The 21797-nt window shown below is 55.4% G+C and overlaps 1 protein-coding gene across 1 annotated transcript; it reads left to right on the plus strand.

Moving 5' to 3' along the window:
* The first annotated feature begins 503 nt into the window (after nt 1-503).
* DMAP1 (DNA methyltransferase 1 associated protein 1) lies at nt 504-16776 on the plus strand. The gene is given in 14 exon segments (XM_078883030.1): nt 504-757; nt 2057-2162; nt 2935-3026; nt 3942-4137; nt 4971-5129; nt 5776-5946; nt 6991-7165; nt 7168-7244; nt 7246-7368; nt 7816-7887; nt 10177-10249; nt 10556-10924; nt 15087-15157; nt 16585-16776. Coding segments are annotated over 13 exon segments (1737 nt in total). The 5' UTR covers nt 504-757; nt 2057-2060; the 3' UTR covers nt 16642-16776.
* The last annotated feature ends 5021 nt before the right edge of the window (nt 16777-21797 follow it).

The following is a 21797-nucleotide window of genomic DNA, read 5'->3' on the forward strand; positions in this document are numbered from 1 at the left end:
TAAAATAATAAAAATAAAACATAATAAAATAATTCTCACGACGTTTCGGCCACAACGCAAGCAGCCGTCCTCAGGTGGAGAACAGGTCTGTCGAGGAGACAGAGTCTGAGAATTATTTTATTATGTTTTATTTTTATTATTTTATTATTTCCATTCTACGTTACCTATTCTTATTCATCATTTGTGTACCCGTTTATTTGTTTATCTGTTCTTATATAATCTGTTGACACTTTTCCTATACTCTACTTTTGCACTCCTATCATGTGTTTGTAACTGTTGCTGTAACGTTCTGACCACCCCTCCCCCCCCCATCTATAAAACAAACACAAGCGCTTCACTGCTCATCGGATTCCCCTCTCTGCCTCTTTAATTAATTATTTACGCACCACAAGACGCCTGACGTCACGGCCTCGCCCCGCCCACCACCCATAGCTAATCCGCGCTAACAAATGTAGCGGCGCCTCGCTCACGCGCATGCGCAGTACGTGCAAACTCCCATCCGCACGCCACACCGCGCGCCCGTTGCCGATCCGCGCTACGGATTCCAAAGCGGCTTCTCCCTCCATTCTGTTTCCCGCCATAGGCGATTTTGTTGTTCGGCGATTTTGTTGTTGTTGTTTGTGGATTTGTTGTTGTTGTTTGTGGATTTGTTGTTGTTGTTTGTGGATTTGTTGTTGTTGTTTGGGGATTTGTTGTTGTTGTTTGTGGATTTGTTGTTGTTGTGTGGCGATTATCGCTGCGGAAGACGACGTCTGAGGTAAAACGCGACGTCGCCCTCCCCTCAGAGAACACGGCCGCAGGTAGAGTCGTCGCGAACTCCTCTGTCGCGAGAGAGAGTCGAGTCGTCTGTGTGTGTGTGAGTCTTTGTGTGTGTGTGTGAGTCTTTGTGTGTGTTAGTGTGTCTGTGTGTGTGTGTCTTTGTGTGTGTGTCTGTGTGAGTGTCTGTGTGTGTCTGTCTTTGTGTGTGTGTGTGTCTGTGTGCGTGTCTGTGTGTGTCTTTGTCTGTCTGTGTGTGTCTGTGTGTGTGTCTGTGTGTGTGTCTTTGTGTGTGTGTGTCTGTGTGTACGTGTCTGTCTGTGTGTGTGTGTCTGTGTGTGCGCGTCTTTGTCACGATTATCTGCGCCTCCCCTAGGTCGACTCAGCCTCAAATGAGTAACCTGTGCTGTGTAAACATCGCCACTGGGGAGACAAAGGCGGCCGGGCGTGGTGTTGACCACCCACCCCCTCGTGTGCCACGGTGCCGGTAGCCTTCATAGGTGCTGCTCGCTATCAGCACTTGCCCCTGCAGTCTGTTAGAGGCTACACGGGGGAGCTTTATCTTTGTGTCTTTGTAATGGCCGCGCCCATGTGCGGCCTTGCCTAGGCTCTCGTGTTCCGCTGTAATCGCCGCAAGGCAACGAAGCCGCTGGCAAAGTCGTCCCCCTCCTCCTCCTCCTCCTCCACCCTGCACACGACCATACTTCACCACTCTGGTCACGCGTGTCGTGTTGTTGTTTGTTGAAATATTTAGAAATCTGTTGTGGCATAGACGCACTGTACTGTACAGTGCAACAACAAGGGGGGTTGTGGGTCTCTCATGCACTGCCCTCTGCTGCTTATCACCACCACTGCCACCACCACCAGGCAGCCTATAGCAGCTGGTATTTATGGATGGAAATCGACGATCCGAGTCATGATCCAGGATCAGCAGCTGCGGCTGTGCGCGCTATGCGGGCTGCACAACATCGCCAACGCAGTTGTGGTTACTGTTGTTGCCGTGGTTGTAATAGTTGTGGTTATAGTTGTGGTTACTGTTGTTGCCGTGGTTGTAATAGTTGTGGTTATAGTTGTGGTTATAGTTGTGGCTGTAGTGGTTATAGTTGTGGTTATAGTTGTGGCTGTGGTTATAGCTGTGGTTGTGGTTATAGTTGTGGCTGTGGTTTAGAGTGTGTGGCTGTTGCCGTGTTGTAGTCGCCGGCGGTTTTTGACGCGGTTGTGGTGATGGTGGTTGTGGTGATGGTGGTTGTGGTGATGGTGGTTGTGGGGATGGTGGTTGTGGTTGTTGTTGTGGTCTCAGCACCATGGGCACCGGTGCCGATGTGCGTGACATCTTGGAGCTTTCGGCGGACGGGGAGATGGTGGCGCCCATCAGCAAACGCGACCTCCTGCTGCAGACCGACAAGGTGCCAGCAGCCATACTTCACCACCTCAACCACTCACCACCACCCGTACATCACCACCACCTCAACCACTCGCCACCACCTCAACCACTCACCACCACCACAACCACTCACCACTACTCACCACCACAACCACTCACCACCATCCATACATCACCACCACAACCACTCACCACCACCTCAACCACTCACCACCACCTCAACCACTCACCACCACCCGTACATCACCACCACCTCAACCACTCGCCACCACCCGTACATCACCACCACCTCAACCACTCGCCACCACCCGTACATCACCACCACAACCACCTCAACCACTCACCACCACCCATACTTCACCACCTCAACCACTCACCACCACCCCTACATCACCACCACCTCAACCACTCACCACCACCCGTACATCACCACCACCTCAACCACTCGCCACCACCCGTACATCACCACCACAACCACCTCAACCACTCACCACCACCCATACTTCACCACCTCAACCACTCACCACCACCCCTACATCACCACCTCAACCACCTCGCGCGTGTCTGTGTGTCTGTGCACGTGTCTGTGTGTCTGCGCGTGTGTCTGTGTGTCTGTGCGCGTGTCTCTGTGTCTGTGCGCGTGTCTGCGTGCCTGTGTGTCTGTGCGTGTGTCTGTGTGTCTGTGTGTCTGTGCGCGTGTCTGTGTGTCTGTGCACGTGCCTGTGTGTCTGTGCGTGTGTCTGTGTGTCTGTGTGTCTGTGTGCGTGTCTGCGTGTCTGTGTTTGGGTTTTTAGAAAAAGTCTAAGAAGCTGGCAGAGACTCCGACGTTCAAGCGCCCGGAGGGGATGCACCGAGAGGTCTACGCCCTGCTCTACTCGGACAACAAGTGAGACACGCCGCATGCCCCTGCGTGTCCCACCGTGTCTCACTGTGTCTCAGTGTGTCTCAATGTGTCTCAGTGTGTCTCACTGTGTCTCAGTGTGTCTCACCATGTCTCAGTGTGTCTCAGTGTGTCTCAGTGTGTCTCAGTGTGTCTCACCGTGTCTCAGTGTGTCTCACCGTGTCTCAGTGTGTCTCAGTGTGTCTCACTGTGTCTCAGTGTGTCTCAGTGTGTCCCGTTGTGTCTCACTGTGTCCCATCGTGTCTCACCGTGTCTCAGTGTGTCTCAGTGTGTCTCAGTGTGTCTCACCGTGCCTCACCGTGTCTCACCGTGTCTCACCGTGTCTCACCGTGTCTCAGTGTGTCTCAGTGTGTCTCAGTGTGTCTCACCGTGTCTCAGTGTGTCTGACCGTGTCTCAGTGTGTCTCAGTGTGTCCCATCGTGTCTCACCGTGTCTCAGTGTGTCCCAGTGTGTCTCAGTGTGTCTCACCGTGTCTCACCGTGCCTCACCGTGTCTCACCGTGTCTCACCGTGTCTCACCGTGTCTCAGTGTGTCTCAGTGTGTCTCACTGTGTCTCACTGTGTCTCACCGTGTCTCACCGTGTCTCAGTGTGTCTCAGTGTGTCTCAGTGTGTCCCGCTGTGTCTCACTGTGTCTCAGTGTGTCCCATCGTGTCTCACCGTGTCTCACCGTGTCTCACCGTGTCTCAGTGTGTCTCACTGTTTCACCGTGTCTCAGTGTGTCTCAGTGTGTCCCACCGTGTCTCACCGTGTCTCACCGTGTCTCAGTGTGTCCCACCGTGTCTCACCGTGTCTCAGTGTGTCCCATCATGTCTCACCGTGTCTCAGTGTGTCTCACCGTGCCTCACCGTGTCTCACCGTGTCACCGTGTCCCACCCACCGTGTCCCACCCACCGTCTCAGGGACGCCCCGCCGGTGCTGCCCAGCGACTCGTCCCAGGGCTACCGCACGGTGAAGGCGCGCCTCGGGTGCCGCGTGGTGCGGGCGTGGCGCTGGACCCCCTTCACCCACCCGGCGCGCACCGACGGCGCCGTCTTCCACCACTGGCGGCGCGCCACCGACCAGCCCAGCGAGTATCCCTTCGCTCGCTTCAACAAGGCACGCACACGACAACAACAACAACATGAACAACAACAACAACATGAACAACAACAACATGAACAACAACAACATGAACAACAACAACATGAACAACAACAACATGAACAACAACATGAACAACAACAACATGAACAACAACAACAACATGAACAACAACAACATGAACAACAACAACAACATGACCAACAACAACATGAACAACAACAACAACATGAACAACAACAACATGAACAACAACAACATGAACAACAACAACATGAACAACAACAACATGAACAACATGAACAACAACAACATGAACAACAACAACATGAACAACAACGACAAGTGGCGGTGACGTCACCGCTAAGTGACGGTGACGTCACCGCGCGCCGCTTGTGCCAGGCCGCGTGCACGTTGAGGCCACGTGAAGTGTCGAGCGCCCGCCGGTAGGAGGTCACGGGACAGACCCAGGTGGTGTGCCGTGGGTCGATTGACCGAGATGAGTGGCCGATGCACCAGCTGTGCTCCCCACTGTGCCAGGCTAGGTGCACGAGGTCACGGGACAGACCCAGGTGTTGTGCCACTGCTACTGCCGCTGCTGCCGCTGCTGCTGCTGCTGCCGCTGCTGCTGCTGCTGCCGCCGCTGCTGCTGCTGCTGCTGCTGCTGCTGCTGCTGCTGCTGCTGCTGCTGCCGCCGCTGCTGCTGCTGCTGCTGCTGCTGCTGCTACTGCTGCTACTGCTGCTGCTGCTACCGCTGCTGCTGCTGCTGCTACCACTGCTGCTGCTGCTGCTGCTGCTGCTGCTGCTACCGCTGCTGCTGCTTGATGTTGTCGTCGTTGCCGGTGCAGAGCGTGCAGGTGCCCGTGTTCACGGAGCAGGAGTACGCGTCGCACCTGCAGCACGACGACTGGAGCCGCGCCGAGACGGACCACCTGCTCGACCTCTGCCAGCGGTTCGACCTGCGCTGGGTGGTCATGCACGACCGCTACGACTGCAACACCTACAAGGTGCGTAGATGTTGCCTACCTCGCCTGGTACGCAGGAGGTCGTGGGGTCAATCCCGACCTTGACGCCTGCTGCTGCTGCTGTATATTTGGAGTCTGCGTCTCTCTCATCATCATCATCACGGTGGCTAGGAGATGTTGACTACCTCGCCTGGTACGCAGGAGGTCGTGGGGTCAATCCCAACCCTGGCGACGCCTGCTGCTGTATATTTGGAGTTTGTGTGTGTCTCTCTCTTATCATCATCATCATCATCATGATGGCTAGGAGATGTTGACTACCACGCCTGGTATGCAGGAGGTCGTGGGTTCAATCCTGACCGAGACGCCTGCTGTATATTTGGAGTTTGTGTGCGAGTCTCTCTCTCTCATCATCATTATCATCATCACGGTGGCTAGGAGATGTTAACTTCCTCGCCTGGTATACAAGAGGTCGTGTGTTTGATCCCGACCCTGACGATCCCTGCTGTGTATTTGGAGTTGCTCCATCTGTCTCCGTGTCTCTTTCTCCGTAGCGACGCTCCGTGAAGGACCTGAAGTAGCGCTACTACTCCAACTCTGTGTGTCTCCGTGTGTCTCCGTGTGTCTCCGTGTGTCTCCATCTCTCTCCATGTGTCTCCATGTCTCCATCTGTCTCCGTGTGTCTCTGTAGCGACGCTCCGTGGAGGACCTGAAGGAGCGCTACTACTCCATGACGGCGCGTCTCCTCCGTGCCCGCGCCCCGCCCGGCACGGAGCCGCGCGCCGTCCCCGCCTTCGACGCCGACCACGAGCGGCGGCGCAAGCAGCAGCTGGAGCGTCTCTTCAGCCGCACGCCCGAGCAGGTGCGGGGCTCCCGGGGGACGGGGTGGGGGTCGGGGGGCGGGGCGGGGGGCGGGGGGGGGTCGGGGGGTCGGACCCCCGGTGGTCGGAGGTCGCAAACGGGTTTCGATTCCTTACCCGTACCCGTACCCAGCCGCACCAGGGTCGCAAACGGGTACCCGTACCCGGCCGTACCCGTACCCTAGGCCTCGGCAAGGTAAGGTAATTGTACCCTTTTTACCGGGTAAAAGGGTAAAGGTAAAGAGTAAAGGTGTCGACATGCCAAGGGGTAAGGGTAAAGGGTAGGGTAAAAGGTAGGCTCGTTGCTTTTTACCTTTTACCTTACCTGCTAAAAGGTAACTCACGGTCTACCCGTACATCGGGTAGGGTACGGGTATCGGGTACCCGATTGCGACCTCTGCCGGTTGTTGATGGGGTGAATGGTGGGGGGGTTATCTCAGTGTGGGGGGGGGGTGGAGAGGCCCGGGGTAAAAAGGGGGATAATTTGAGACAAGGGGTAGAATTCAATGAAACTAAACTTGATTATTGTTTTTTTACCCTTAGCCTCCCCTAGAGCCCTTAGCGGAGGACCTGGGAGCGTAGGTGGATAGGCAGGTGGGCTAGGGGTGTCTCCCAGAGTAGTGCGGGTGAAGGGGCCGTTACCCCCTTCAAGAGTTGTATACGTTGCCCCGTGTCAAGTGTTGAGTCACAATGAATAGTGTTGCCTCTTCTTCACCGTCTCTGCCGTGTGAGAACCCACGGCACGGGGAGAGAGAGACGACGCAAACTCCAAATACCCGTACCCCCTCCCCGTACCCCCTCCCCGTACCCCCTCCCCGTACCCCCTCCCCGTATCCCCCACCCCGTACCCCCTCCCCGTACCCCCTCCCCGTACCCCCTCCCCGTACCCCCTCCCCGTACCCCCTCCCCGTACCCCCTCCCCGTACCCCCACCCCGTACCCCCTCCCCGTACCCCCTCCCCGTGCCCCCTCCCCGTGCCCCCTCCCCGTGCCCCCTCCCCGTACCCCCTCCCCGTGCCCCCTCCCCGTACCCCCTCCCCGACTCAGCTGGCGGAAGAGGAGACGCTGGTGTCGGAGCTGCGTCGCATCGAGTCTCGCAAGAAGGAGCGCGAGCGCGCCACGCAGGACCTGCACAAGTTGATGGGCGCGGCGACCAGCGCCACGGCCTCGCTGCAGCACCACCACCACCAGCAGCAGCAGCACCAGCAGCAGCAGCAGCAGCAGGGCACGGGCAGCAGCACGGGGGCGCGGGCTCGGCGGCGTTGGCGGCGTCGGGGGGGCCGGGGGGCCAGGCGGGAGCGCCCCCCCCCCCACCACCACCACCATCACCACCACCATCACCACCACCACCACCACCGCGCGCACGAGCGCAAGGCCAGCAAGAAGAAGGCGACGCACAGGCGGGGAGACTCGGGGGACCGGGCGGTGAGACCCGCGCACGCACGCGCGCGCACGTACATTTACACACACGCACGTACACACACGCACGTACACACACGCACGTACGACGATGACGACGATGACGACGACGACGATGACGATGATGATGATGGGCGGTGTCTATTGGTCGGCGGGCCGCACTAAAGGCCACCAGGGACCGCCAGTGGCCCCCTGCGGGGCCTTGCAATGAGGAACGCTGCCGTTAGACTCTGTGGGGGACACTGGCATTCGACAGCAGTCGTGGAGGGTTGTGTACGCATTACTGTGCCTCTGTGACCTCGCCGTGACCTCGCCGTGACCCGCCGTGACCCCGCCGTGACCTCTCCGTGACCTCTCCGTGACCCCGCCGTGACTGCCCGTGACTCCGCCGTGACCCCGTGTGACTCGCCGTGACCCCGCCGTGACCCCCCGTGACCCCGTGTGACCCCGCAGGCTGTACTGGAGACAGCCGGGATCAAGTTCCCGGATGCCAAGTCAGCCGGGGTGATGCTGCGCAGTCAGAGGGTGCGTCTCTCTCTATCCCTGTCTCACTCTCTCGCTCTCTCTCGCTCTCCCGCTCACTCTCTCGCTCACTCGCTCGCTCTCTCGCTCACTCGCTCACTCTCTCGCTCACTCTCTCGCTCACTCGCTCGCTCTCCCGCTCACTCTCTCGCTCGCTCGCTCTCTCGCTCACTCGCTCACTCTCTCGCTCACTCTCTCGCTCTCCTGCTCACTCTCTCGCTCACTCGCTCGCTCTCTCGCTCACTCGCTCACTCTCTCGCTCACTCTCTCGCTCACTCGCTCGCTCTCCCGCTCACTCTCTCGCTCACTCGCTCGCTCTCTCGCTCACTCGCTCACTCTCTCGCTCACTCTCTCGCTCTCCTGCTCACTCTCTCGCTCACTCGCTCGCTCTCTCGCTCACTCGCTCACTCTCTCGCTCGCTCTCTCGCTCACTCGCTCGCTCTCCCGCTCACTCTCTCGCTCACTCGCTCGCTCTCTCGCTCACCCGCTCACTCTCTCGCTCACTCTCTCGCTCTCCTGCTCACTCTCTCGCTCACTCTCTCGCTCACTCGCTCGCTCTCCCCGCTCACTCTCTCGCTCACTCGCTCGCTCTCTCGCTCACTCTCTCGCTCACTCGCTCGCTCTCCCGCTCACTCTCTCGCTCACTCGCTCGCTCTCTCGCTCGCTCTCTCGCTCACTCGCTCGCTCTCTCGCTCACTCGCTCGCTCTCTCGCTCACTCGCTCGCTCTCCCGCTCACTCTCTCGCTCACTTCGCTCGCTCTCTCGCTCGCTCTCTCGCTCACTTCGCTCGCTCTCTCGCTCACTCGCTCGCTCTCCCGCTCTCTCGCTCTCTCGCTCGCTCTCTCTCTTTCTCTCTCTTTCTCTCTCTCACTCTCTCTCCTGCTCTCTCCTTTTTTTACGATCAGTGTAAGCAAGAAGATGCTCGGTGTATTCGGCACTTTGCTTCGTTCATCATTTTGTAATTTTTATTTTTTTAACTTTGCTTTATGTACACCCCCACCTCTCGCTCGCTCTCTCGCTCACTCTCTCTGTCTCTCGCTCTCTCGCTCACTCTCTCGCTCACTCTCTCGCTCTCTCGCTCACTCTCTCGCTCACTCTCTCGCTCACTTTCTCGCTCACTCTCTCGCTCACCCTCTCTCTCTCGCTCACTCTCTCGCTCACTCTCTCGCTCACTCTCTCGCTCACTCTCTCGCTCACTTTCTCGCTCACTCTCTCGCTCACTCTCTCTCGCTCACTCTCTCTCGATCACTCTCTCGCTCACTCTCTCGCTCGCTCTCTCTCGCTCACATCGCTCGCTCACTCTCTCGCTCACTCTCTCTCTCACTCTCTCGCTCACTCTCTCTCGCTCACTCTCTCGCTCACTCTCTCGCTCACTCTCTCTCTCACTCTCTCGCTCACTCTCTCTCGCTCACTCTCTCGCTCACTCTCTCGCTCACTCTCTCTCGCTCACTCTCTCGCTCGCTCACTCTCTCGCTCACTCTCTCTCTCACTCTCTCGCTCACTCTCTCTCGCTCACTCTCTCGCTCACTCTCTCGCTCGCTCTCTCTCGCTCACTCTCTCGCTCGCTCACTCTCTCGCTCACTCTCTCTCTCACTCTCTCGCTCACTCTCTCACTCTCTCTCTCTCGCTCACTCTCTCGCTCACTCTCTCTCTCACTCACTCTCTCTCTCACTCTCTCGCTCACTCTCTCGCTCACTCTCTCGCTCGCTCACTCTCTCGCTCGCTCTCTCTCTCTCTCACTCTCTCTCTCTCTCACTCTCTCGCTCACTCTCTCGCTCACTCTCTCGCTCGCTCACTCTCTCGCTCGCTCACTCTCTCGCTCACTCTCTCTCTCTCTCACTCTCTCGCTCACTCTCTCGCTCACTCTCTCGCTCACTCTCTCGCTCGCTCACTCTCTCTCGCTCTCTCTCTCTCTCACTCTCTCGCTCACTCTCTCGCTCGCTCTCTCTCGCTCACTCTCTCGCTCGCTCACTCTCTCGCTCACTCTCTCTCTCACTCTCTCGCTCGCTCTCTCTCGCTCACTCTCTCGCTCGCTCACTCTCTCGCTCACTCGCTCGCTCACTCTCTCGCTCACTCTCTCTCTCACTCTCTCGCTCACTCTCTCTCGCTCACTCTCTCTCGATCACTCTCTCGCTCACTCTCTCGCTCGCTCTCTCTCGCTCACTCTCTCTCTCGCTCGCTCACTCTCTCGCTCACTCTCTCTCTCACTCTCTCGCTCACTCTCTCTCACTCTCTCTCGCTCCGTGTTGTGGTGACGTGGTGGTGCGCTGCGTTCTGTTTTGTTGTGACCAGATGAAGTTGCCAAGCTCCGTTGGCCAGAAGAAAGTGAAAGCGATCGAGCAGATCCTCACCGAGCTGGGCATCGGTATGTGGCTCGCCATGGCTCACCGCGGCTCACCGTGGCGGCTCGCCGTGGCTCACTACTCAATACACGGCTTACGGCACGCGTCTCCCCAACCATTACGTGGTTCCACACATCCCCCGTGTCTCCCCACCAACCCCCCCCGTGTCTCCCCACTCCCCCCCGTGTCTCCCCACACTCCCCGTGTCTCCCCACACTCCCCGTGTCTCCCCACACTCCCGGTGTCTCTCCACACATCTCGCTGTCTCCCCCCCCCCCCCCCGTGTCCCCCCACCCCCTCCCATCCCCCCCCTCCCCCCGCGTCCCCAGACCTGAGCCCGATGCCCACGGAGGAGGTGGTGCTGCTGTACAACGAGCTGCGCTCCGACCTGGTGCTCCTCTACGAGCTGAAGCAGGCGCTCGGCACCTGCGAGTACGAGCGGCACACGCTCACGCACCGCTACCACAACCTGCGCGCCATCGCGGGGGGCTCCGAGCCGCCGACGGCGCCGCCGCCGCCGCCGGGGGGCGGAGGGGCTGGCGCGGCGTCTGCCGCCGCCCCCTCCTCCTCCTCCTCCGCGTCGACCGGCGCGACCACGACGGCTGCGCTGCCACCGCCGCCGCCGTCGTCCTCCTCGTCCTCCTCCACCTCCTCCTCCTCGTCGTCCGTGTCGGTGCCGACCGCCGGCGTGCGGCCAGGTGAGGCGGTGGTGGTGGTGGTGGCGGCGGTGGCGGCGGTGGTGGTGGCGGTGGCGGTGGTGGTGGTGGTGGTGGCGGTGGCGGCGGCGGTGGTGGTGGTGGTGGCGGCGGTGGTGGTGGTGGTGGTGGCGGCGGTGGTGGTGGTGGTGGTGGCGGCGGTGGTGGCGGTGGCGGTGGTGGCGGTGGTGGTGGTGGCACTGCGGTGGCGCTGCGGTGAAACGGACAGAACCTTTTCTCGTTCAATTATAAAGCAAAGCAATGTGTGTAGCAATGTGTGTAGCAATGTGTGTAGCAATGTGTGTAGCAATGTGTGTAGCAATGTGTGTAGCAATGTGTGTAGCAATGTGTGTAGCAATGTGTGTAGCAATGTGTGTAGCAATGTGTGTAGCAATGTGTGTAGCAATGTGTGTAGCAATGTGTGTCGCAATGTGTGTAGCAATGTGTGTAGCAATGTGTGTAGCAATGTGTGTAGCAATGTGTGTAGCAATGTGTGTAGCAATGTGTGTCGCAACGTGTGTCGCAACGTGTGTCGCAACGTGTGTCGCAACGTGTGTCGCAACGTGTGTCGCAACGTGTGTAGCAACGTGTGTAGCAACGTGTGTAGCAATGTGTGTCGCAATGTGTGTCGCAATGTGTGTCGCAATGTGTGTAGCAATGTGTGTAGCAATGTGTGTAGCAATGTGTGTAGCAATGTGTGTAGCAATGTGTGTAGCAATGTGTGTAGCAATGTGTGTAGCAATGTGTGTCGGGCGTATCGCGAGCTTGCTTTAATAACGGGTGGACGCGCCTCCCGATTATCACGGTTGGCGACGTCCTTGGCTAAAGAAGTGTACGGCACACAGACACGCAGACACGCAGACACGCAGACACGCAGACACGCAAACATGCAGACACGCAAACATGCAGACACACACAGACACGCAGACACACAGACACGCAAACATGCAGACACGCAGACACTCAGACACGCACACACACAGACACACACAGACACGCAAACATGCAGACACGCAGACACGCAGACACGCAAACATGCAGACACACACAGACACGCAAACATGCAGACACGCAGACACGCAGACACGCAAACATGCAGACACACAGACACGCAGACACACAGACACGCAGACACACAGACACGCAGACACGCAGACACGCAGACACGCAGACACGCAGACACGCACAGACACGCAGACACGCAGACACGCAGACACGCAGACACGCAGACACGCAGACACTCAGACACGCAGACACTCAGACACGCAGACACGCAGACACGCAGACACGCAGACACGCAGACACGCAAACATGCAGACACACACAGACACGCAGACACGCAGACACGCAAACATGCAGACACACACAGACACGCAGACACGCAGACACGCAAACATGCAGACACACACAGACACGCAGACACTCAGACACGCAGACACGCAGACACGCAAACATGCAGACACACACAGACACGCAAACATGCAGACACGCAGACACGCAAACATGCAGACACACACAGACACGCAAACATGCAGACACACACAGACACGCAGACACACAGATACGCGCGCTCTGACGTTCAGTTACCACCCTCAGTGGCGGCGGGGGGAGGAGGTGGGGTGAGGAGGTGGTGTGAGGATGTGGGGGGAGGAGGTGGGGTGAGGAGGTGGGGGGAGGATGTGGGGGGAGGAGGTGGGGGGAGGAGGTGGGGTGAGGAGGTGGGGGGGAGGAGGTGGGGTGAGGAGGTGGGGTGAGGATGTGGGGGGAGGATGTGGGGGGAGGATGTGGGGGGAGGATGTGGGGGGAGGAGGTGGGGGGAGGAGGTGGGGGGAGGATGTGGGGTGAGGATGTGGGGTGAGGAGGTGGGGTGAGGATGTGGGGTGAGGAGGTGGGGTGAGGATGTGGGGTGAGGAGGTGGGGTGAGGATGTGGGGTGAGGAGGTGGGGTGAGGATGTGGGGTGAGGATGTGGGGTGAGGATGTGGGGTGAGGATGTGGGGTGAGGATGTGGGGTGAGGAGGTGGGGTGAGGATGTGGGGTGAGGAGGTGGGGTGAGGATGTGGGGTGAGGATGTGGGGTGAGGATGTGGGGTGAGGATGTGGGGTGAGGATGTGGGGTGAGGATGTGGGGTGAGGATGTGGGGTGAGGAGGTGGGGTGAGGAGGTGGGGTGAGGATGTGGGGTGAGGAGGTGGGGTGAGGAGGTGGGGTGAGGATGTGGGGTGAGGATGTGGGGTGAGGAGGTGGGGTGAGGATGTGGGGTGAGGAGGTGGGGGGAGGAGGGAAAGTGCTGTGCCCCCCTTAGCTGCGTGGAGCAGAGGTCACTGGAAGGCTTCGTGGGTTGTACTTCTATCTCACGAGATCTCCAAGGCTTCGTGGGTTGTACTTCTATCTCACGAGATCTCCCTTGCCAGTATCACCATATAAGAATAGGTTTTACCCTCTCCGGCAATCAAACAGTTGTGTTAACATTTTAAAACACCAAATTGAAACCTTTTTGCAAGGAATCGTGTCTGCATCAACCACACAAGGTACTCGTTGTGAACTTGCAAAAAAAAAACACACTCTGGTAGTAGATGATGATGCATTGCCTTTGAAACTGATTGGTCCACACCAGAGCAGAGGTCGCAAACGGGTTTTGATTCCTTACCCGTGCCCGGCCGCACCAGGGTCGCAAACGGCTACCCGTACCCGGCTGGGTACGGGTAGCCGGGTATCGGGTAGGGTACGGGTATCGGGTACCCGGTTGCGACCTCTGCACCAGAGACCGCTTTCTTTAGAGCCTGGTCTCGCTAACAGCGTTAGACCAACGCCGGAAGGCGAAGAGAGCACACGAACACTCACTGTTTGGTTCTTTCGGTGAAGTCACGTAGAAAGAGAAAATATTAAATAACAGCACACGACGTTTTGATTGCAACACAATCAATCATCGTCAAGCACAAATGAAAGAGAAACAAACCTAGTGAACTTAGAAATGTAATGTAATACAACACAGAGAGTCGGCTAACATTACAGTCAACACCCTTCCTGGTTGATTACGTTCTTCCAAAGATTGCTAAATTTAAGAGAGATAAAACACAGAACCGGAGACACACAGACAGACACATAAGCAGAGAGAGACAACACTGAGACACACAGAGACGCACAGAGAGACACAGAGATACACACAGAGATACAGAGAGACACAGAGAGACACACAGAGACTCACAGAGACACACAGACACACAGACACACAGAGACTCACAGAGATACAGAGAGACACACAGAGAGACACAGAGACGGAGAGAGACACACAGAGACACACAGAGACACACAGAGACACACAGACGGAGAGAGACACACAGAGACACACAGAGACACACAGAGACACACAGAGACACACAGAGATACAGAGAGACACACAGAGAGACACAGAGACGGAGAGAGACACACAGAGACACACAGAGACACACAGAGACACACAGAGATACAGAGAGACACACAGAGACTCACAGAGACACACAGAGACACACAGACACACAGCGACTCACAGAGATACAGAGAGACACACAGAGAGACACAGAGACGGAGAGAGACACACAGAGACACACAGAGACACACAGAGATACAGAGAGACACAGAGAGACACACAGAGACACACAGAGACACACAGAGACTCACAGAGACACACAGAGACACACAGAGACACACAGACACACAGCGACTCACAGAGATACAGAGAGACACACAGAGAGACACAGAGACGGAGAGAGACACACAGAGACACACAGAGACACACAGAGACACACAGAGACACACAGAGAGACACAGACGGAGAGAGAAACACAGAGACACACAGAGAGACAGAGACGGAAAGAGACACACAAAGACACAGAGACACACAGAGACACACAGACACACAGAGACACACAGAGACACACAGAGACACACAGAGAGACACAGACGGAGAGAGAAACACAGAGACACACAGAGAGACAGAGACGGAAAGAGACACACAAAGACACACAGAGACACACAGAGACACACAGAGACACACAGAGACACACAGAGACACACAGAGACACACAGAGACACACAGAGACAGAGAGAGACGTAAAGATCCGCTCGCGTCTCTGCGCCGTGTCACCCCCTCCCTGTGTACGTCTCCCTCCCTGTGCGCGTCGTCTCAGACGGAGAGTTGCAGTCCGCGGACGTCGCTCGCTCCGACGGACTCGCGGACGCCATGGGGGCAAACATCTCGGTAACAAACCCACGAGACACGGAGTGTGTGTAGGGGGGGGGTTGTGCAGTGTGTGTGTGTGTGGGGTGTGTGGGGTGTGTGGGGTGTGTGGGGTGTGTGGGGTGTGTGGGGTGTGTGCGGTGTGTGTGTGGGGTGTGTGTGTGTGGTGTGTGTGGGGGGGGGGGTGCAGTGTGTGGTGTGTGTGTGTGTGTGTGGGGTGTGTGCGGTGTGTGTGTGTGTGGAGTGTGTGTGGGGTGTGGGGAGTGCGTGTGTGTGGTGTGCGTGTGTGGGGTGTGGGGTGTGCGTGTGTGTGGGGTGCGTGTGTGTGGGGTGCGTGTGTGTGGGGTGCGTGTGTGTGGGGTGCGTGTGTGGGGTGCGTGTGTGTGGGGTGTGTGTGGGGTGCGTGTGTGTGGGGTGTGTGTGTGGGGTGTGTGTGTGTGGGGTGTGGGGAGTGCGTGTGTGTGGTGTGCGTGTGTGGGGTGTGGGGTGTGCGTGTGTGTGGGGTGCGTGTGTGTGGGGTGCGTGTGTGTGGGGTGCGTGTGTGTGGGGTGCGTGTGTGGGGTGCGTGTGTGTGGGGTGTGTGTGGGGTGCGTGTGTGTGGGGTGTGTGTGGGGTGCGTGTGTGTGGGGTGTGTGTGTGGGGTGTGTGTGTGGGGTGTGTGTGTGTGGGGTGCGTGTGTGTGGGGTGCGTGTGTGTGGGGTGCGTGTGTGTGGGGTGCGTGTGTGTGGGGTGCGTGTGTGTGGGGTGCGTGTGTGTGGGGTGCGTGTGTGTGGGGTGCGTGTGTGTGGGGTGCGTGTGTGTGGGGTGCGTGTGTGTGGGGTGCGTGTGTGTGGGGTGCGTGTGTGTGGGGTGCGTGTGTGTGGGGTGCGTGTGTGTGGGGTGCGTGTGGTGTGCGTGTGGGGTGCGTGTGTGTGGGGTGTGTGTGTGGGGTGTGTGTGTGGGGTGTGTGTGGGGTGTGTGCGTGCGTGGGGAGAGTGTGTGTGAGTGTGCGTGGGGAGAGTGACGATTATCTGAATCAATTCATGGCCTCCCCTAGGTCGACTCAGCCCCAAATGAGTCCCTGGTGCTGTGTGTAAATATCACTGCAGGGGAGACAAAGGCGGCCGGGCGTGGTGCTGGCCACCCCCCACCCCCTCGTGTGCCACAGTGCCGGCGGCCTTCATGGGCGGTGCTCCTGCGCTCAGCACTTGCCCCCACAGCCTGCTAAGGCTACACGGGGGGGAGGAGAGTCTTTGTCTTTGTGGACGAGTGTGTGAGTGCATTTAATAAAATGTGGAGTTGTCGAGAGTGGGGTGGGCGAGTGAGATGGGAGGAGAGGGCTGGTGTAAGGTCGACCGAGCGCTGTTAGCGAGCGCCTATCAGCGGCGGGGAGGGGGGGGGTCAGGGTGATGTTTGTTGTTGCATTTCTCACGTTCGGGCCTCCGACATCTCTCCCACCGACCCCGCAGCGCAAGCGGAGGGAGTCTGCGCCTGGGGTCTGCCTCATGAAGAAAAAGAAAAACTAGCCACGGATACGTCTACAGCGTCTACAGCGTCTACAGCAGCAGCTGTACAGCAGCGACAGCTTTACAGAACAGATACAGCTACATCATCTACAGCGTGTACATCATCTACAGCATCTACAGCTTCTACATCATCTACAGCATCTACATCATCTACATCATCTACATCATCTACATCATCTACATCATCTACATCATCTACAGCTTCTACATCATCTACATCATCTACATCATCTACATCATCTACATCATCTACATCATCTACATCATCTACAGCTTCTACATCATCTACAGCTTCTACATCATCTACATCATCTACATCATCTACATCATCTACATCATCTACATCATCTACATCATCTACATCATCTACAACATCTACATCATCTACATCATCTACATCATCTACATCATCTACATCATCTACATCATCTACAGCATCTACATCATCTACATCATCTACAGCATCTACAGCTTCTACATCATCTACAGCATCTACAGCTTCTACAGCGTCTACATCATCTACAGCATCTACAGCATCTACATCATCTACAGCATCTACATCATCTACATCATCTACATCATCTACATCATCTACAACATCTACATCATCTACATCATCTACAGCTTCTACATCATCTACATCATCTACATCATCTACATCATCTACATCATCTACAGCATCTACAGCATCTACATCATCTACATCATCTACATCATCTACAGCATCTACAGCATCTACATCATCTACATCATCTACATCATCTACATCATCTACATCATCTACATCATCTACATCATCTACAGCATCTACAGCATCTACATCATCTACAGCATCTACATCATCTACAGCTTCTACATCATCTACAGCATCTACAGCATCTACATCATCTACATCATCTACAGCGTCTACAGCTTCTACAGCATCTACATCATCTACAGCATCTACAGCTTCTACAGCGTCTACATCATCTACAGCATCTACAGCTTCTACATCATCTACAGCATCTACATCATCTACATCATCTACAGCATCTACATCATCTACAGCATCTACAGCATCTACATCATCTACATCATCTACAGCATCTACATCATCTACATCATCTACATCATCTACATCATCTACATCATCTACAGCATCTACAGCATCTACATCATCTACAGCATCTACAGCTTCTACAGCGTCTACATCATCTACAGCATCTACAGCTTCTACATCATCTACAGCATCTACATCATCTACATCATCTACAGCATCTACATCATCTACAGCATCTACAGCATCTACATCATCTACATCATCTACAGCATCTACAGCTTCTACATCATCTACAGCATCTACAGCATCTACATCATCTACAGCATCTACAGCTTCTACAGCGTCTACATCATCTACAGCATCTACAGCATCTACATCATCTACAGCTTCTACATCATCTACATCATCTACATCATCTACATCATCTACATCATCTACATCATCTACAGCATCTACAGCATCTACAGCATCTACATCATCTACATCATCTACATCATCTACATCATCTACATCATCTACATCATCTACATCATCTACATCATCTACAGCATCTACAGCATCTACAGCATCTACAGCATCTACATCATCTACAGCTTCTACATCATCTACAGCATCTACAGCATCTACATCATCTACATCATCTACAGCGTCTACAGCTTCTACATCATCTACAGCATCTACAGCATCTACATCATCTACATCATCTACATCATCTACATCATCTACATCATCTACAGCATCTACATCATCTACATCATCTACAGCTTCTACATCATCTACATCATCTACATCATCTACATCATCTACATCATCTACATCATCTACAGCTTCTACATCATCTACAGCATCTACAGCATCTACATCATCTACATCATCTACATCATCTACATCATCTACATCATCTACAGCGTCTACAGCTTCTACATCATCTACAGCATCTACAGCATCTACATCATCTACATCATCTACATCATCTACATCATCTACATCATCTACAGCATCTACATCATCTACATCATCTACAGCATCTACATCATCTACATCATCTACAGCTTCTACATCATCTACATCATCTACATCATCTACAGCATCTACATCATCTACATCATCTACAGCTTCTACATCATCTACAGCTTCTACATCATCTACATCATCTACATCATCTACATCATCTACATCATCTACAGCTTCTACATCATCTACATCATCTACATCATCTACATCATCTACAGCATCTACATCATCTACAGCTTCTACAGCGTCTACATCATCTACATCATCTACAGCATCTACAGCTTCTACATCATCTACAGCATCTACAGCATCTACATCATCTACATCATCTACAGCATCTACATCATCTACAGCATCTACAGCATCTACATCATCTACATCATCTACAGCATCTACAGCTTCTACATCATCTACAGCATCTACAGCATCTACATCATCTACAGCATCTACAGCTTCTACAGCGTCTACATCATCTACAGCATCTACAGCATCTACATCATCTACATCATCTACAGCGTCTACAGCGGCTACAGCGGCTACAGCGGCTACAGCGGCTGTACAGCAGCTTACAGTAACAAGAGGTGTTTCCGGATGGCTCATTAGAGGTCAGGGACACGGCACTGCCGAGATCACCCTGGGCTCTAATCCGGGTTTCAGTCGGCCAACGATGGCGATTTAACCGGGTTCTCACCCCGATCACATAGTGACTCGCACAGAGACCCGTAGACTCGCATAGAGACCTATAGACTCGCACAGAGACCCATAGACTCGCACAGAGACCCATAGACTCACACAGAGACCCATAGACTCGCACAGAGACCCGTAGACTCGTACAGAGACCCATAGACTCACACAAAGACCCATAGACTCACAAAGAGACCCGCAGACTCGCACAGAGACCTGTAGACTCACACAGAGACCTGTAGACTCACACAGAGACCCGTAGACTCACACAGAGACCCATGTACTCACACAGAGACCCATGGACTCGCACAGAGACCCACAGACTCACACAGAGACTCGTAAACTCACACAGAGACCCACAGACTCACACAGAGACTCATAAACTCACACAGAGACCCACGGATTCGCGTACACTTGGTTATGATTAAATCGGGTTCTCATGAGTTGATGTCACCAACGACACCACAATAAAATGCTGATCACATTCAATGCCATTCTGTACTTAATTTGGCGAAATGCAGCACTGCAAATTCAAAGTGTTGACTTTAACCGCCGTGCGATGAGCCTGCGGTCCAGAGGTTCGCGTTAACAGCTCTCGGAGGTAGCCCTGTGTGTGTGTCGAACTTCTTTCACACCATACTCGTTGGTCCTTTCGGTAAAGTGACGTAGGTAGAAATCAAACGCAAGCGACCCTCATCAGGTGTGTGATACCCACAGCAAGGAAATGCTGTGTTGCGATCGAAACGTCGCGATTTATTTTATTTTTCTACCCACGTGACTTTACCGACAGAACCATGAAGAGTATGGATTCGTGCGAGCACGGAAGCTTCAAATCAAGATTCTTTCGCACCGTACGTAGCCAACCGCGCTAATCGGGGGTAGACAAAAAACTAAACACAAAAACAGCTCTAAATGAATGAGTTTGTCAATCTGGACAATTTCCTAAAGTGCACAGCTCCTCCGGCAGCTTCCGAATATCGGAGGGCAGAGCGTTCCAGACGTCCGCAGAAGCAGCGCGTCTGAAAGCGCCGGGCAGAGGTCGCAACCGGGTACCCGATACCCGTACCCTACCCGATACCCGGCTACCCATACCCGGCTGGGTACGGGTACCCGTTTGCGACCCTGGTGTGGCCGGGTACGGGTACGGGTAGGCCGTGAGTCACTGGTGAGTCACCGTTTGTCACTCATTTCCCAACGTCTTGTCTCTTCTCACAATTCAAGTTCCTAGAATCAACCCACCCGCGCCTGCAACATGGCTTCATCCCAGAGGTCGCAATCGGGTACCCGATACCCGTACCCTACCCGTACCTGGCCGGGTACGGGTACGGCCGGGTACGGTTACCCGTTTGCGACCCTGGTGCGGCCGGGTACGGGTAAGGAATCAAAACCCGTTTGCGACCTCTGGCGCCGGGCAATGCAGTGGCCACCATCTTTCAATCGATGGTTTGCCAAAAGCTGCTGCTGCCGCTGGGAGGATCACGGGAGTTGGCGTGGTGATGGTTGACGCTGCTTGAGGTCAGAGAGGCATTGCGGTGGTTCATTTGCAGGCTGAGCACTTTGTGCTTGCGCGCGTGTGTGTGTGCGTGTGGGGGCTAAACGGGCGCGGCACGGGCTAGAGAAGAGATGCAGTGATGTGGTACAGGAGGACGTGGAGCTGAGTGGACTTGCCGATGACTGGTACCAGCGGTGTCAAGATCGGCCTCAGTGGAGGAGGCTCGTGAAGGACGCTACTGGGCAGTTGGAGGCAGTCGCCCTCCAACAACAACGGAGGGCGGAGGAGCGACGCTCACAACAACGAGCGGAGCGCCGGGTGGCTAAAGCACAGCAAGTTGGCACGGTAGGGGGCACAGGTGGTGCATCAGCCAGTCATCTCGGTCATCTCAGTCAGTCGACTCGTGGCACCTGCTGGGTCTGCCCCGTGACCTGCCAGCGGGCGTTCGACACTTCACGTGGCCTCAAGGTGCACATGGCCTGGCACAAGCGTCGTGGTGACGTCACCGCCACTTAGTGGCGAGTGGCGGTTGTTGTGTGTGTGCGTGTGTATGTGTGTGTGCGTGTGCGTGTGTATGTGTGTGTGCGTGTGTGTGTGTGCGTATGTGTGTGTGCGTGTGTATGTGTGTGTGTGTGTGCGTGTGTGTGCGCGTGTGTGTGTGCGTGTGTGTGTGTGTGTGCGTGTGTATGTGTGTGTGTGCGTGCGTGTGTGTGTGTGTGTGTGCGTATGTGTGTGTGTGTGTGTGCGTGTGTATGTGTGTGTGTGCGTATGTGTGTGTGTGTGTGCGTGTGTGTGTGTGTGTGTGCGCGTGTGTGTGTGTGTGTGTGCGTGTGTGTGTGCGTGTGTGCGCGTGTGTGTGCGTGTGTGTGTGTGTGTGTGTGCGCGTGTGTGTGTGTGTGTGTGCGTGTGTGTGTGTGCGTGTGTGCG

The sequence above is a fragment of the Lampetra fluviatilis genome, chromosome 68, assembly GCF_964198595.1.
Source record: "Lampetra fluviatilis chromosome 68, kcLamFluv1.1, whole genome shotgun sequence".
Taxonomy (NCBI): Eukaryota; Metazoa; Chordata; class Hyperoartia; order Petromyzontiformes; family Petromyzontidae; genus Lampetra; species Lampetra fluviatilis.